Source organism: Nothobranchius furzeri, chromosome 1 (assembly GCF_043380555.1).
Source record: "Nothobranchius furzeri strain GRZ-AD chromosome 1, NfurGRZ-RIMD1, whole genome shotgun sequence".
In the NCBI taxonomy this organism is placed as follows: domain Eukaryota; kingdom Metazoa; phylum Chordata; class Actinopteri; order Cyprinodontiformes; family Nothobranchiidae; genus Nothobranchius; species Nothobranchius furzeri.
The window spans coordinates 102926512-102942373 of record NC_091741.1 but is presented as its reverse complement, the minus strand read 5'-3'; the positions used below and the strand labels follow the sequence as shown (position 1 = coordinate 102942373).

The window sequence follows — 15862 nt, the reverse complement described above, 5'->3', positions numbered from 1 at the left end:
TTTGCTTCTTTGTGCTTTTTGCTTTCACATCTTTCACTACGTTCAGCTCATTTAACAGTTTAGCTTAGTTTCAGCTTACTTCAGCTATTCAACAACTTCAGCAATCCGTTTCTGAATTCGGCTTATGCTACTCATTTCACAGTTCAACTAAAAATGAAACTGTTAAACTAGTCCTACTCAAACAACAAGTGTTTAGACCTTTTTGCTGTCCAGATTTTTAAATAATGTTCAGATTTCAGTTTTCTGCTGTTAAGGATTGATTTGTCCGGTCTTCACTTTTTGTGCTTTATTTACATTTTGGTGCTTTTTGCTTCTAAATCTTTCAAAACATTCAGCTCATTTTAACAGTTTTGCTTAGTTTCAGCTTCAGCAAATAGTTTCTGAATTCAGCATTTGATGCTAATTTCACAGTTCAGCTAAATGTAAAAATTAAACTGTTGAACTAGTCCTACTACAATAACAGGTGTTTAGACATTTTACCTGTCCAATTCTTTTAGACAGTGTTCACAGATTTGAGTTTTCTGCTATTTAGAATTAGTTTTTTTGATTCTTCACTTACTTTTTGTGCTTTTTTTTTGCTTCTTTGTGCTTTTTGCTTTCACATCTTTCACTACGTTCAGCTCATTTAACAGTTTAGCTTAGTTTCAGCTTACTTCAGCTATTCAACAACTTCAGCAATCCGTTTCTGAATTCGGCTTATGCTACTCATTTCACAGTTCAACTAAAAATGAAACTGTTAAACTAGTCCTACTCAAACAACAAGTGTTTAGACCTTTTTGCTGTCCAGATTTTTAAATAATGTTCAGATTTCAGTTTTCTGCTGTTAAGGATTGATTTGTCCGGTCTTCACTTTTTGTGCTTTATTTACATTTTGGTGCTTTTTGCTTCTAAATCTTTCAAAACATTCAGCTCATTTTAACAGTTTTGCTTAGTTTCAGCTTCAGCAAATAGTTTCTGAATTCAGCATTTGATGCTAATTTCACAGTTCAGCTAAATGTAAAAATTAAACTGTTGAACTAGTCCTACTACAATAACAGGTGTTTAGACATTTTACCTGTCCAATTCTTTTAGACAGTGTTCACAGATTTGAGTTTTCTGCTATTTAGAATTAGTTTTTTTTGATTCTTCACTTACTTTTTGTGCTTTTTTTTGCTTCTTTGTGCTTTTTGCTTTCACATCTTTCACTACGTTCAGCTCATTTAACAGTTTAGCTTAGTTTCAGCTTACTTCAGCTATTCAACAACTTCAGCAATCCGTTTCTGAATTCGGCTTATGCTACTCATTTCACAGTTCAACAAAAAATTAAACTGTTAAACTAGTCCTACTCAAACAACAAGTGTTTACACCTTTTTGCTTCCAGATTTTTAAATAATGTTCAGATTTCAGTTTTCTGCTGTTTAGGATTGATTTGTCCGGTCTTCACTTTTTGTGCTTTATTTACATTTTGGTGCTTTTTGCTTCTAAATCTTTCAAAACATTCAGCTCATTTTAACAGTTTTGCTTAGTTTCAGCTTCAGCAATTAGTTTCTGAATTCAGCATATGATGCTAATTTCACAGTTCAGCTAAATGTAAAAATTAAACTGTTGAACTAGTCCTACTAAAATAACAGGTGTTTAGACATTTTACCTGTCCAATTCTTTTAGACAGTGTTCACAGATTTGAGTTTTCTGCTATTTAGAATTAGTTTTTTTGATTCTTCACTTACTTTTTGTGCTTTTTTTTGCTTCTTTGTGCTTTTTGCTTTCACATCTTTCACTACGTTCAGCTCATTTAACAGTTTAGCTTAGTTTCAGCTTACTTCAGCTATTCAACAACTTCAGCAATCCGTTTCTGAATTCGGCTTATGCTACACATTTCACAGTTCAACTAAAAATTAAACTAGTCCTACTCAAACAACAAGTGTTTAGACCTTTTTGCTGTCCAAATTTTTAAATAATGTTCAGATTTCAGTTTTCTGCTGTTTAGGATTGATTTGTCCGGTCTTCACTTTTTGTGCTTTATTTACATTTTGGTGCTTTTTGCTTCTAAATCTTTCAAAACATTCAGCTCATTTTAACAGTTTTGCTTAGTTTCAGCTTCAGCAAATAGTTTCTGAATTCAGCATTTGATGCTAATTTCACAGTTCAGCTAAATGTAAAAATTAAACTGTTGAACTAGTCCTACTACAATAACAGGTGTTTAGACATTTTACCTGTCCAATTCTTTTAGACAGTGTTCACAGATTTGAGTTTTCTGCTATTTAGAATTAGTTTTTTTGATTCTTCACTTACTTTTTGTGCTTTTTTTTTGCTTCTTTGTGCTTTTTGCTTTCACATCTTTCACTACGTTCAGCTCATTTAACAGTTTAGCTTAGTTTCAGCTTACTTCAACTATTCAACAACTTCAGCAATCCGTTTCTGAATTCGGCTTATGCTACTCATTTCACAGTTCAACTAAAAATTAAACTGTTAAACTAGTCCTACTCAAACATCAAGTGTTTAGACCTTTTTGCTGTCCAGATTTTTAAATAATGTTCAGATTTCAGTTTTCTGCTGTTAAGGATTGATTTGTCCGGTCTTCACTTTTTGTGCTTTATTTACATTTTGGTGCTTTTTGCTTCTAAATCTTTCAAAACATTCAGCTCATTTTAACAGTTTTGCTTAGTTTCAGCTTCAGCAATTAGTTTCTGAATTCAGCATTTGATGCTAATTTCACAGTTCAGCTAAATGTAAAAATTAAACCGTTGAACTAGTCCTACTAAAATAACAGGTGTTTAGACATTTTACCTGTCCAATTTTTTTAGACAGTGTTCACAGATTTGAGTTTTCTGCTATTTAGAATTAGTTTTCTTGATTCTTCACTTACTTTTTGTGCTTTTTTGCTTCTTTGTGCTTTTTGCTTTCACATCTTTCACTACATTCAGCTCATTTAACAGTTTAGCTTAGTTTCAGCTTACTTCAGCTATTCAACAACTTCAGCAATCAGTTACCAAATTTAGCATATACTGCTAATTTCACAGTTCAGCTAAATGTAAAAATTAAACTGTTAAACTAGTCCTACTGAAATAACAGGTGTTTACACATTTTAGCTGTCCAATTTTTTTAAACAGTGTTCACAGATTTGAGTTTTCTGCTATTTAGGATTAGTTTTCTTGATTCTTCACTTACTTTTTGTGCTTTTTTGCTTCTTTGTGCTTTTTGCTTTCACATCTTTCACTACATTCAGCTCATTTAACAGTTTAGCTTAGTTTCAGCTTACTTCAGCTATTCAACAACTTCAGCAATCAGTTAGCAAATTTAGCATATACTGCTAATTTCACAGTTCAGCTAAATGTAAAGATTAAACTGTTAAACTTGTCCAACTGATATAACAGGTGTTTAGACATTTAAGCTGTCCAGATTTTTATACAATGTTCACAGATTAAAGTTTTTTTTCTTGCTATTTAGCATTATTTTTCTCTATTCTTCACTTACTTTTTGTGCTTTATTTGCTTGTTGGTGCTTTTTGCTTCTACATCTTTCAAGACATTCAGCTCATTTGGACAGTTTTGCTTTGTTTCAGCTTCAGTTAAGCTGTTCAGCAGCTTCAGTTCAGCTGTTCAGCAGCGTCAGCTTACAGTTTCAGCTATCCAGCATTCAAACAGCATTTGTGCAATAAATGCAATTTTTCTAGTTTTATTAAAGTTCAACAACTTTCCGATGGACATTTCAAGAAACTAAAGGTAAAAACTACACACTGGCACTTCTCAGCTATGAATGTCTATTCAGAGATTGCTTACTGTAAGTTTTGGTTCAGCCCGTTCAGTCGTTCATGAAATATTTGCATTTGTAACAAAACCAAGATGCTCCACTCACAAGCAATCCTGATGTATGCTTTCTGGCTCTTTTGGGTTCCAGTGGTGCTCCAGGCAACACACTGGCACCAGTACTCATCCAGGCCGAAGATCTTCTCCACCTGCTGTCTGGTGATTTCAATTGTCACCTGCATGACTTGCAGCGCTGCAGAGGAAAAGCAAAAAATAATAATAATAATAATATAAATAAACTTGATGCCTGCAACAAATAGTTAAATAACTGAAAGAAAAACAACTGAGAAAACCTGAAACATGTAGAGTATTTTGTACCTTCAACTAAACCAGCAAAGTAATTTAGTAGTAAAAAAATAAAAATAAAATTCTGGCAGAATTAATGAGCAGACAACCCCAATCCTATATAAACAGAGAGCTTGTTAACTGAAGAAAATGAGACGAGAGCCTCCCAGCTATCCTCGCTGTAATTTGGAGGACGTTAAAATGGCAATAGTTGGGAAGGAACAAAGAAGCAGTAAGCGAGCACGGCAAAGAAAAAATACCGAGCATGAAAACTGCTGCTTTATCACTGAATCCGGAAGGAAAGGAGGAGTTCACTTCGTAAATCACTTCTCCAACACTGTTGATATTGGAAACAGGGTGAAAAATAGCTTAATGCTGTTCCTCTGGGAGAGCACACACCAGAATGTTCTAAACAGCGCAACGCTGAGAAGAAAATACATTTAGCTAAACTGTCCAAAGAATAAAATGCTGTCAGAGTTTGTCTTTACTGTTGGGATGAAACCCATCTTTGCATTTTCCTTTGCTCTTATATTTGGCGTTCAACCCCACCACGTGCACACCTGACTTAACTCTAAAAAACAAAAAGATTGCAATGGCTGCGGCCAAATTCAGGGGTTGCATGCTCATGAGTACCCATCCTCATTGGTCTCAGGAGAACGTGTTCTTTTTGTGACCGAATGTTAAAAGCTGTGGATTTGGACAGTCTAGCCGACTTCGGCAAATGTCCTCCTGTCACCTAGCAACTGCTACCACACTGAGAAGAGCTGCATAAATGGCGCTCGCACATGCTTTAAATTGTTTGCTTATTTTGTTACTGTTTGAAGAGCTACAGCAGAGCGATCACCAGGAGCAACATTTGGAGTTGTAGGATGTCCAAGGAAGGCCCCGCCTTTCTCGCCTCCGATTGGCTAGAAGGGTTCTCCTACAATTGGCTGTTTTATTTAGTAGAAAACCTTTTAGACTGTCCAGCCACCAACAGAAAGCTGTTTTAGGGAGTTTTGTACAGAAAATGAGAACTTAGCTCTATAATAACCCTTCTGTCTTTTTTTCTTTTATAAAGAAAAACCCTGAAAAACATAAAATGTAAAGTTAAAATAAATCTTGTTGCATGTATCACACTGTTGGACTTAATGTCCACTGGCTCTCAAGCACTGAGGTTATCTTATAGCAGAGTACACTGGATAAACATATACTTTACCTGGGTATGAAATATGATAAAACTGCCCTAGTTTGCCCAGCTGTGTGCAGCAGGTCTGTTTCTCTTCTAGAATAATGAAAAACGGTGAAAATAGGTCTAAACCATAATCAGTTTAGAGCTGAATTTCGATTAAATGAAACACATTTCAACAGATGGTGAGAGATGTGCCTTAACCTAGTAATAAGATAACCCAATGCTTGAAAGCAACCAGATATAAAGTCAGTCTGTGATAGAGTGTGATAAATTAAACAAGATTTACCACAAGTACACGTTTGACGTTTTTCAGGTTCTTTTATGAAAGAAACTGAAACTGGTTTGTTGCAAAACAAAACAAAATGGCTAAGTTCACATTTTCACAAGTTCCCATTTTATATATAAAAAAAATCTAATAAAAAATTCCTTAAGATCTGGCTGCAGACTGAAACCCAGCAGCGAGGATACGGTTTGCTGTTGAAAGAAACAGCCAATAGTAGGAGAGCCCTTCCTGCCAATCAGAAATGAGAAAGGTGGGATCTTCCTTGGACATCCTACGATTCCAAATGACGCGCACCAGCTGAGACTCTAGTATAGTATTATTTGCCTTTTTTCAAGTGTAAAAGTTCTCATCTATTTCATGCCAACTTAAGCTAGCTTCATGACACGAGTAATTTGGGATAATGAAAAACATGAAAACGCTACTGTATTTCATATCCATCTGTGTGATATCCCGCAGTGCATCTCAGGATTTATAGAGGTGAGGAGACTACACCGCACCTGTTCTCAAAATCGGGGAAAAGAAGAACAGATTTCAAGACTGCATTCTGAGCACTCTTTGAATTTGGACACTCTTCGTTGCGGCACTGTGACGTCACTGGTCTTAAAATCGAACCTCATGAGCTTGCAACCCCTGAATTCGGACACAGCCATTATTTTCCTCCCGGATTCCGGCCATCGCTCCATCTCCTAGTTTGTTTTGGGAGAGAAGAGCTGAACACAGAACATTTTTGAAGTAGTCCAGGAGACGGACAGAAGAACACACTTAGTCCACTACATTTAGTTTCAACAGGGAGACTGTCTGACTGCCATTTGCATAAAAGCACTTTGTGACTCTCTTCCACTCCCCTCATACTCTTGATCTGCCTAAACCGATCATTTCCTGCTCCATACTGAAGCTTGACGAAGTGGCACCTGTCAGGACAACAAACCTATACAGCAATCACACTCCGTTTTTGTTGAAACGCATCAAAACAAAACATGGATATTTTGACTTTTTCTTTGGAAATAATTTCAGAGATACAAGCTCAGTCCAGCCCAATGGTGAAGTAAACTGCTGGAGCGCCATGGCTGCCAGCTAAACAGAGTGATAAGTAGTTGTGAAGGTCACTGGCTGAACACCACATATTAGTGTCTAACAGCAGCAGATATTTGTTATATGCGACCACGGTAAATGTGAGTCAATGTGATGTGAATCCAGCCCTGAAGTGGCCCTCGGAGCATCAACAAAGCCTCACACTGAGTGTTTCACCAGCAGCTAATTCATAAAAACACAAAGTTATTTTTCTGCCTTTTCGGTATAGGCGTTATTAATCCTGTTAGGAAGTGTCCAAAAACTTAGATTCAGCTGACACGAATGCATTATTAAGGACCACTGTTTAGTTTCTGCCTTGTTGTTTTGGACTTTAAGTGTGTTTGTGTGTGTTGATGTGTCTGAGTCTGCAGTGCGAGCGTTGGACACAGGGTGAGAGCACCTAAAAGCTAAAACAAATGGCTAAAGTAGATAAAACGGGCTCTACAGAGAATGAACAAATGGAGCAGAAGAAATCCCCCCCCCCTTTAAATAAGCAGCATGGCAGCATCCGCCTCCCCCTTTAACATAAAATCTAAAAACATGGTTGTGTCTACAACTAAACCAACATGTATGTTTTTTTATGTTTCTGCAAAGGAAAACCCTTCAAAAATACATCCATCAAGGGGGAAAAAATGGCTAAATATTGTAAATATTGTCCACATCTACAACAATCATACCCTGGATTCAAGTGCTTTTAATTGCATATTATTTGTGACATTGTTATCTGAAGTACAGTTTTTTTTTTGTATATCCTGAGTGTGCACTCCTCCAGCTCACAGGTTCAACTTAAGTTCATTTAGTTTGTACAGGAATGAGTCTGCCCACAAACGGCTGGCGTCCTGGCGCAGCCACAACAACCTGGTGCTAAACGTGCAGAAGAGGGAAGCGCATAGCCCCACTCCCAAGCAGATCATGTATTTCTTGAGGCAGCTGAAGAAATTCAACCTACCAACACATTCGATAAGGCAGTTCTACACCACAATCACCAAGGCCGTCCTCACCTTTTTAAATTTCTTTTCTAAACAGAACGCTGTAGAAGATTTCTTTTTACCTTTTTCGGCTGACAAGTTTAGACTAACATTGCAGCCTTTCTCAGAGCACAGCTGTCGGCAAACAAATCCATTATGCTGTGTTTAGAAAAAGAATTAAAAGGAACGCACAGAACAAATGGACAATGTCCATCCTCACCTCTTCAATCATTGTGTGGTATGCTGGCACCACCATCAGGGAAAGGAAGAAACTGCAATGTGATGTGCGCTCTGCTGAGACGCTGCAAACTCCCCCCTATACAAGACCTGTATACCTCCAGGACATTGAGGTGTGCAGGTCGGATCACAGCTGACTCGTGTCACTCTGGACACAGACTGGCAGGAGGCTCCAATCCATTCGAAGTAGAACCTCTCGTCACAAGAACAGTTTCTTCCCCTCTGCAGTTGGACTTCTGAATAACAATCGTAGGATTGCCCATTCCAGTGATTTTGTTCCAGTCACCTGACGCTGTCTTGTCTTTGCACCTGACTGTTATGCTCTGATCAGTACCTACACTGTCTTGTATATATTAGTGGTTTCTCAGATTTTTGCTCCCCTATGTTATTATTTCATTGTGCTTATTTCTTAGGTTTTTTGCTCGTCTCTTATTCTTTAGCACCAAGTACCTCAGAAATCTCCTAATGTTGTGATATCTCACATATTTCAAAAAGCTCTTCTGATTCTAATTTATTTTCCAAACTGGAACTGAGGAATCTTTTCAACTTGTTGCACTCACCATGAGAATCTTTAAGTTATTGTCCTAACCTCGGTTCTCTGAGCAACAAGAGTAAGATGTCTTACTATGGGATACACCCCTCCACAGCACCACCTTAAGAAACAGAATATTAAGGTCCTGAACGTTCATAGGTTCAAATGGGGACACGGAGAGGGCCTTCAGCACCAAGGACAGATCCCAAGAAGGCACCAGAGGCTGAGACACGGGGAGGAGCCTGCGCACTCCCCTCATGAAGTTACACACCAGGGGGTGTTGACTTGCCAATTTCTTCCTAAAGCCCAAGTAATGGGAGCAATAGTTGTCGGGTAAACTTTAATGGTGGAGAATTTGATCCAAATTTGCTCCAACATTGGATGTAGACTCAAATCCCTGTACAAGGGAGTCCCTCTGGACAACAGGTCCACCCCACCATTAAGAACACCCAGGCGGTGAATTGATCGAGACGAAATCCCTGCTGCACCACAGGATGAGTCTGCAGGCCAACATGTGTAACCACTTGGAGCGCAGCCCCCCCCCCCCCCCCCCCCCAACCCCCACCCGGCAGTTTATATAACCCACAGTCGTGGTGTTTTGTGTTCTCACTAGGACATGATGGACAAAAAAATAGTAGGAAGAACCTCAAGACTAGAAATATCATGAGGAGTTCCAAATAATTTATGTGCGTTCCCCAGAGCTCTCTTCTTCACACTCCCTTTACTGAGCGACCCTCTATGTGACCCCCACAACATGACAGGCTTGCATTGGTTGTGACTGTACCATACCCAGAGGCACACCCTGTGTCAAGAGGGTGCATGCTCTGTGGCGCACTGGAGAAAGACCCAGAGCTGTCACCCAGAACTGAAAATCTCTCATGTGCAAATGGCCAAGTGATACCACAGAAATAGCCAAAATCATGTAACAATGGTGTTCTGTTGAGCTGTGGTGGCCTCATGGCGGGGGTCATCGGATTGAACACTGCTGCTAACCACTTAAACACTCTCCCTCTCCTGATAACATTTTACTTTCTTTGACATGGAATGTGCTACTACTAGTTTACCTGTTTAATTATAGATACACTAGGATAAATACAATAAAATTTATCTCTCACCAAACAGAATATTTACTAAGAAATCACAATGTAACCATAGAAACACTACTCGGTATATTTGTTATGTGTGTAAATGTGTGTTTGTGTGTGGGTGGGCTGGTGTTGGTGTATGCGTGTATGCGTCTGCTCAGTCTTCTCCATCCTTGGTGAGTCGTGTAGGATGGCTGCTTACACTGAGCCAGGATCCTCTGGAGGTTTCATCCTGTTAAAAGGGAGTTTTCCTCTCCACTGTCGCAGCATGCTTGTTTAGTATGTGTAAAGACACTGACACTAGTCAGTGACTTGATGCAATTTGCTGGGTTCCTTATACAGGAAACTAGGGATGGACAATATATCGGCATCAATATCGGCATTGGCCGATGTTAGTCATTTTTTAAGATATCAGTTCGATAAATAAAACTGGGCTGATACTAACAACCGATATTTTATCCATCTCGTCTCCATTTGTTTGCCTGTTTCAGAGGGTGAGGGGAATGATGTATAATTGTTTATTCATGTAGTGAATGAAATCACCTCAGAACCGTTAATATGTTTCTGTTGTGTGTACGTAACATAAATTCAGTTTTAATAATTTTCTATGCAAAATCTGCTGATTTTAGAAGCCTTAATGTCAGTATATCGGTATCAGCAAATATCGATTATCGGCCATAACAGTGATCTTAATATCGGATATCGGTATGGCCCAAAACTTTAATATCAGTGCATCACTACAGGAAACTTTTTTCTGATTGGTTTAATGAACTTAACTGTAATGGAATGTTTACTATGTGAAGTGCTTTGAGACGACTCTTGTTGTGATTTGGCGCTATAGAGCTCCGGACATCACGTGACTCTCAGAGTGTAGACGCCATGTTGGCAGGCAACAAATGTAAACAAATTGAACGGGATCGGCTTGGATTTTACTTCGTCGGAGTTTACTTCACACTTCACAAAAACGCCAGAAGCTGTCGGAGCGGACATCTTACCGAACCTGGCCGGGGAATGCCTTGGGATTTCCCCGGAGGAGCTGGCCCAAGTGGCTGGGGAGAGGGAAGTCTGGGCCTCTCGACGCTACTGCCCCCGCAACCCGACTCCAGATAAGCAGATGAAAATGGGTGGATGGACAAATAACATATTTACACGTAAGTAGTTTAAATAGAGTGCTGTGCTGTTTGAATGTATAAACTGAATGCCAAGAGAAATCACTAGTTTGATTTTTTTCCGTGAATAAAATAAAAATATCAGGCAGCAACGTCTCAGGATCTGTCTGAGAGCTGTCTCGGTGAGACAGATAATAGCAATCCAAAGTGCTTTTTATGTGTGATCTGACAATTGATCAACCATTGCTTAAAAATTAAATACAGCTTAGCCGGTTAATTGCTGTGATCATAAAACACGTAAACGGCAGCACGCAGAACTCACGAGACAACGTTTTACGTGATGTTTACTTGTTGCTATGAGTAATAAGACAGAAAAAGCCACGCCAAAATAAGTTTAGGAAGCCCACTAAGAATCGTAATAAAAGCATTTAAAATAAATACCATACACAGTTGAGGAAACGTTGGTTTAAGTACCTGATATGAAGTGGTCGCTGCATAAGCTAAAACCTTTACTCTCGGGATCCCACAGTTTCATTTTAACCCGGTCACTAGCGCGTTTTATTACAATGATCCAACGTTTGCGGCGCTCCGGATCTTGGGGAATCCTGTAGACGGCTAATTCCTTATGTTGTCCGCGTCTGTTCTGGCATCCTGGGGCACAACAGGAATCTACCATATTTCCTGTCTGATTGAGTTTTCTGACAATAACAAATAGTCCAGCTGCCGGCTTCTGCCTGCCAATATGGCGCCGTTTCGATTTGAACTGTTGTATGCCAGGAGAAGTGACGTCAACTCCCAGAGCTCTATATAAATAAACTTGAATGGAATTGAACTGAATGTGACCCAGTAGTCTGAGGCGACGATTCACACCGAACTGTGTAGGCGGAAGTGCTCAAGGCAGGACGAGAGTGCATTCACATGCTGTGCCGAGATACGGGCAGTGAATGTCCAGATTCTAACCTAAAAGATTATTTTCTGAAAGGGGAATAAAGAACTTATTTGCCCAGTTTACTCGAAAACCCAGACAACACAAACGTTGGATCACAATTGCTGTGTGTGATGTGGCCTCCTCCCTGTACCGTGCCAGCAGCAGCTAATCTCATCCAAATAAGTGGTCATTTGAATGCCCCTCTCTCTCAGTTGGGCAATTGCCACCTCTGTACACCTGACTAATACCCTCAGGCTCAGTGAGAGGCCAATGTGGACCATATGCATACCAAACGAGTGGAGCTGGCTACAGGGGAACTGCCAGCTGCAACATTGGGAGGGAAAGAACTCTGTCAGAATGCACTGTTCTTCTTCCTCACTTGCTGAGTGCTTGGTCGGGTGGGTTGTCCCGATGGTGGAGCAGTTTGGTTGCCGGACCTTTGTGGCTAAATTGGTCGAGGAGCTGAGCCAGAAGAAGCAGGTTGGGCCACCTGAAGCTTCGGGAGCTTTGCGATCCGGAACAGAAGCAGAGCTTGCCTTCACAGAGCTCAGCTTTGTAATCTGAAAGCATGGAACAGACATTCAAAGTTCAAGCCGATAGGGCAGCAGCCTTGTATGCCATCTCTTTTAGTGCCGACAGGAAGCAGTTTGCCTGTCTGGAGGACACTGCCGAGAGCCGTGGGAGCAGGTGGGTCGTTACCAGGGTTGCCATTGATGGCATGCACAGCATTCCAGCCTTTTCCATATCCTAAAAGTCCAGCAAGAAGGCTCCTTGGAAAAGAGACCTGGAGCTGAAAGGGTGTTATACTCAGGATGCCTTAACCTCTTCGAGGAGCTCTGGGAAATCAGGCAGGAGAGGTTTTGCTGCCCTCGTGGCCTGAGGCAGTTTCTTTCCCTTGTAAAGAGATCTCATAGCTTCAGTGACAATGGTGGGCCAGGGGATGTAGAGCCTGGTTGCATCACGTCAGCAGACTAACTGCACAATCAGGTGAGTGGACAGAGAAACGGCTCCATTTCTCTGGAAGAGGACATGAAGCTAGGCAGGGAAGCCTGAGTGAGATGGAGAAATGAGAAGTTCTGTGGTGTCCTCGTTGTCATCGAACTCCAGCACGTCCTTGATGGGGTGGTTTGGAGCGGCCAGTTTGAGCTGGGGTCCTTCCCCAATAAGCTACTTTGGCACACTAGCAGACAATGAAGCAAGCAAAGCTCTTGCATGACTCAGGGACTTCCACTGCTAGTTGGGCATGTTCCAGCACAAGGCAGACACAGCAGACCTGGTGTGGATCTTTGTTTGAGATTTCGTTCCTGCGTTCCTGCAGGTACAGAAGCAAGCTCCTGCATCTTCAACTACTCTGGGCTTCCATGTGGGCTAAATGGGTGTGCTAGCTGAAAGACACAATAGCTGCACTGGAGTGTGAAACTGCTCGTTGTGGCCCAAACCTATGGTGAAGGTTAGGACAGAAAGAAAATCAGTCAGCATTTGGTGACTGAGAGTAAAGGGTAGCTGACTCTGAGAACAGTTGAGTTAACTTACCTGGGAGATGAGTTTCCACCAAAGCCAGAAGAGGTGGTTGAATGACGAGTGCGTTAGGATGTTTGCTACATATAGTAGGTGATGCGAGCATTACGGTTACTGGCTAATCAGGATTGGCATATTGAGATATGTAATTTTAACTATGGAAGAGGAGAGGCAGAACTCAAGGTCTCTCAAAACTGAGGAGTTCTCTCGTCAATTTCATTTCATCTGTAGGCACATCTTGGATACGGTTGCCCCTCCTAAGGTCAGGAAGCCTAGGCTAGGAAAGGAGTCTTGGCTCTCTGATACCACTCAGGCGTGCAGGCGGGAATGTGGGTCTGCAGGAAGACCGTGGAAAAAGGATGGTCTGCAGGTTTCCCATAAAGTTTTCAGCATGGCCGTTTCTTCCTGTGTGCAACCTGTTGCATTGGGCCCCCAAGCCACTAGGGGCCCCCAAAGCTGCTGCGGTTGTGTCGATGGCGACACAAAATGGCTTTCTTACTTTACCGTAACTCTTCAAACGTTTGCGCAATCAACAGATTCTGAAAGCTGAGACGATGTACTTTCCAGTGGTATGCAAGACATTAGGGTAATGTTACGCAAGTCCCAGCTCGAGAACCAGGAAATAAACAGACTGCCTTGTGCCGTGCTCATAGAGGAGCGGAGGAATTGTTTTGGACACGTACTTTCAACTTCTATCTCTTCTACTGGTGTAAATAATAATTATTTTCAGTAAATTTTGTACTTCATTTTTTTATTTAGTAATTTTAGATTATATTTAGTCATATTTGACATTGTTTTGCCATTTTTTGTACTCGTCCGGTCACCTGTAGTTTTGTCTTTTTTCAGCTGCGTTTTCACTGAGGCTTTCATTATTTTATACGTTAGATTTGTTTTTGTAAATAAACCAGAAACCAGGAATCCTTCTAGAAAGAGGAAACTTCCCTCAAAAGTTGTTGATGAGGAGTAAATGTGCCCACATTGTTTTTCCATCCCAAATGCAGGAAGTATCTCTGCACTAAACCCATTCCAGTTTCTATTGTCTAGTATTTCTGCTAATACTATTACTATACTATTATATACTATTACCACTACTTCCAAGAAAAAAAAGGTCCATGTACATCTGTGGTTGAGGATTCAGGTGTGGATGAAGATGATTTGCCATCACAGCTGCAGTAAGTTTATCTACAGTTTAACTATATTTCTAGCTTTAGTTCTGTATTTTTTATAATTTATTTATTTATTTACAGTTTTCATTTTCTAGTATTTACCACTTGAGTATGTTTTATAAAATCTGATATATTTATACTTTCAGATTCTTCTGATGAAGAGCCATCCACCATCACCAGCAATATAAAATGTCAGAGACAGGATGCTGCTGGAGATGCTCCACATCTTCTGGACTCCTGGTCAACAAAGTCAGACCCAGGTACCCTGGTATTTAAATGAAGAATGCACAACACCATGCTGCTTCTGTAAATTAGAAAGAATCGTGGCTTCAGGATTGGAAAGTGAATGTTCACGAGCCGGGTCCAAACCGTGAGCAGTCCATTGAGGGACACTCATCTATAATAACTTTAATTAAAATTATAAAATAAAACTGAATATTTTGCATATTTTGCCCATTGCCGTTTATGTTCAGAATGCAACCTCTGTGATTAACGAGGGACCACAGAATTAACACTATAATACAGCACAAAGTGATGTTCTGAGCTTTTTGTAGCTACAGTAAGAACACATTTTAATGCAAACCCCCTTTTCTGCACTGAGCTGGAGGGAAACAGGACTGAAGATACGAATGGAGACGGGTGGCAGGAACAACAGCAACCTGAGGTGAGAAAACCTAAGACAAGAAATTTGAAGCTCTGCTTGCTAGGCTAATTGCATTCAGTTTCTTTATATCTTCCTGTCTCTATAATTGCCTGCTTTCTGTGTCTGACACCTTCCAGTAAAACGCCTCAGAGCTGTGCTGTCCAATTTCCCTCCAATTAACAGGAAGGACAAAACAATCTCATCATTTTTAAAACAAAACCAGTGATGTAACAATGAACAGGCATACAACCTGTAATAATTCAACAGCCTGCAATTTATGGGTATCTTCTAAAGTTTGTTTTTGAAAAAATGAAATAAAATAAAGATCATCATGGTACAAAAACAACGTATTTACAACAGACTCAGTCACTCTGATGCATTGATGATCCATTTACATCAATCCATAATAATGTGCTCTGTAGCCTCAGAGGTGCTAGAAACTAAAACGAGTCTAAGGAAATGTGCATTCCTGCTTTTGCTAGATAGTAAGTGTGCATTTAACATTCTTGTTAAATTAAAAGATGACACCATTCCCCCAGCCTTTGATTTGATCTTAAAGCCATTTATAAATGAGTTCAAATCCCAAACCTCAGTCAAATTACAGTGAAAGATTTAAAGGATGATCATGTGACTGACGCCATATGAATCCTCGGCTCACTGCTGGAACCCCGGAGGATTTGTTTACTGGAGTGTGACGGGGCGACGTGCCAGGCTGTGCTTAACCACGATACGTTTTTTAGCAACAGCTCACCTTTCTAGGACTGCGTGGGAATTATGAGATGGGGCGAAAACCAAAGCCACAAGCAGCAGAACGAGCCACTCTGTCACAGAATCTGTTTACAAAAAGTTTGTCAGGGAAAAAAATAAAAACTTTACAAATAAACTCCATTTTATTCTGACAGGATCATTGCTGCGGCACAACATTTGTATCTACAAACACTTTGGGTTTTTGTTAAAACAGCTAATAATAAATGAACTAGACGCACAAGCCAAACATGTTTCAGGTGTTTGCTTACTTTGAAATTGACTAAAGACTTCCAGACGACGTGGATATTTTGGTGTTCACATTACAACATTTAAA

At 40.2% G+C, this 15862-nt stretch overlaps 1 protein-coding gene across 4 annotated transcripts in view; it reads right to left on the bottom strand.

Annotated features, from left to right (window-relative positions):
• unc5a (unc-5 netrin receptor A) overlaps positions 1-15862 on the bottom strand; it is a 363819-nt gene that overhangs the window by 153657 nt on the left and 194300 nt on the right. For all 4 annotated transcript variants that reach the window (XM_054738923.2, XM_054738924.2, XM_054738925.2 and 1 more), the window contains exon 3: positions 3835-3978. In XM_054738923.2, the coding sequence (XP_054594898.1) occupies positions 3835-3978 (144 nt within the window). The remainder of the gene's footprint in view (positions 1-3834; positions 3979-15862) is intronic.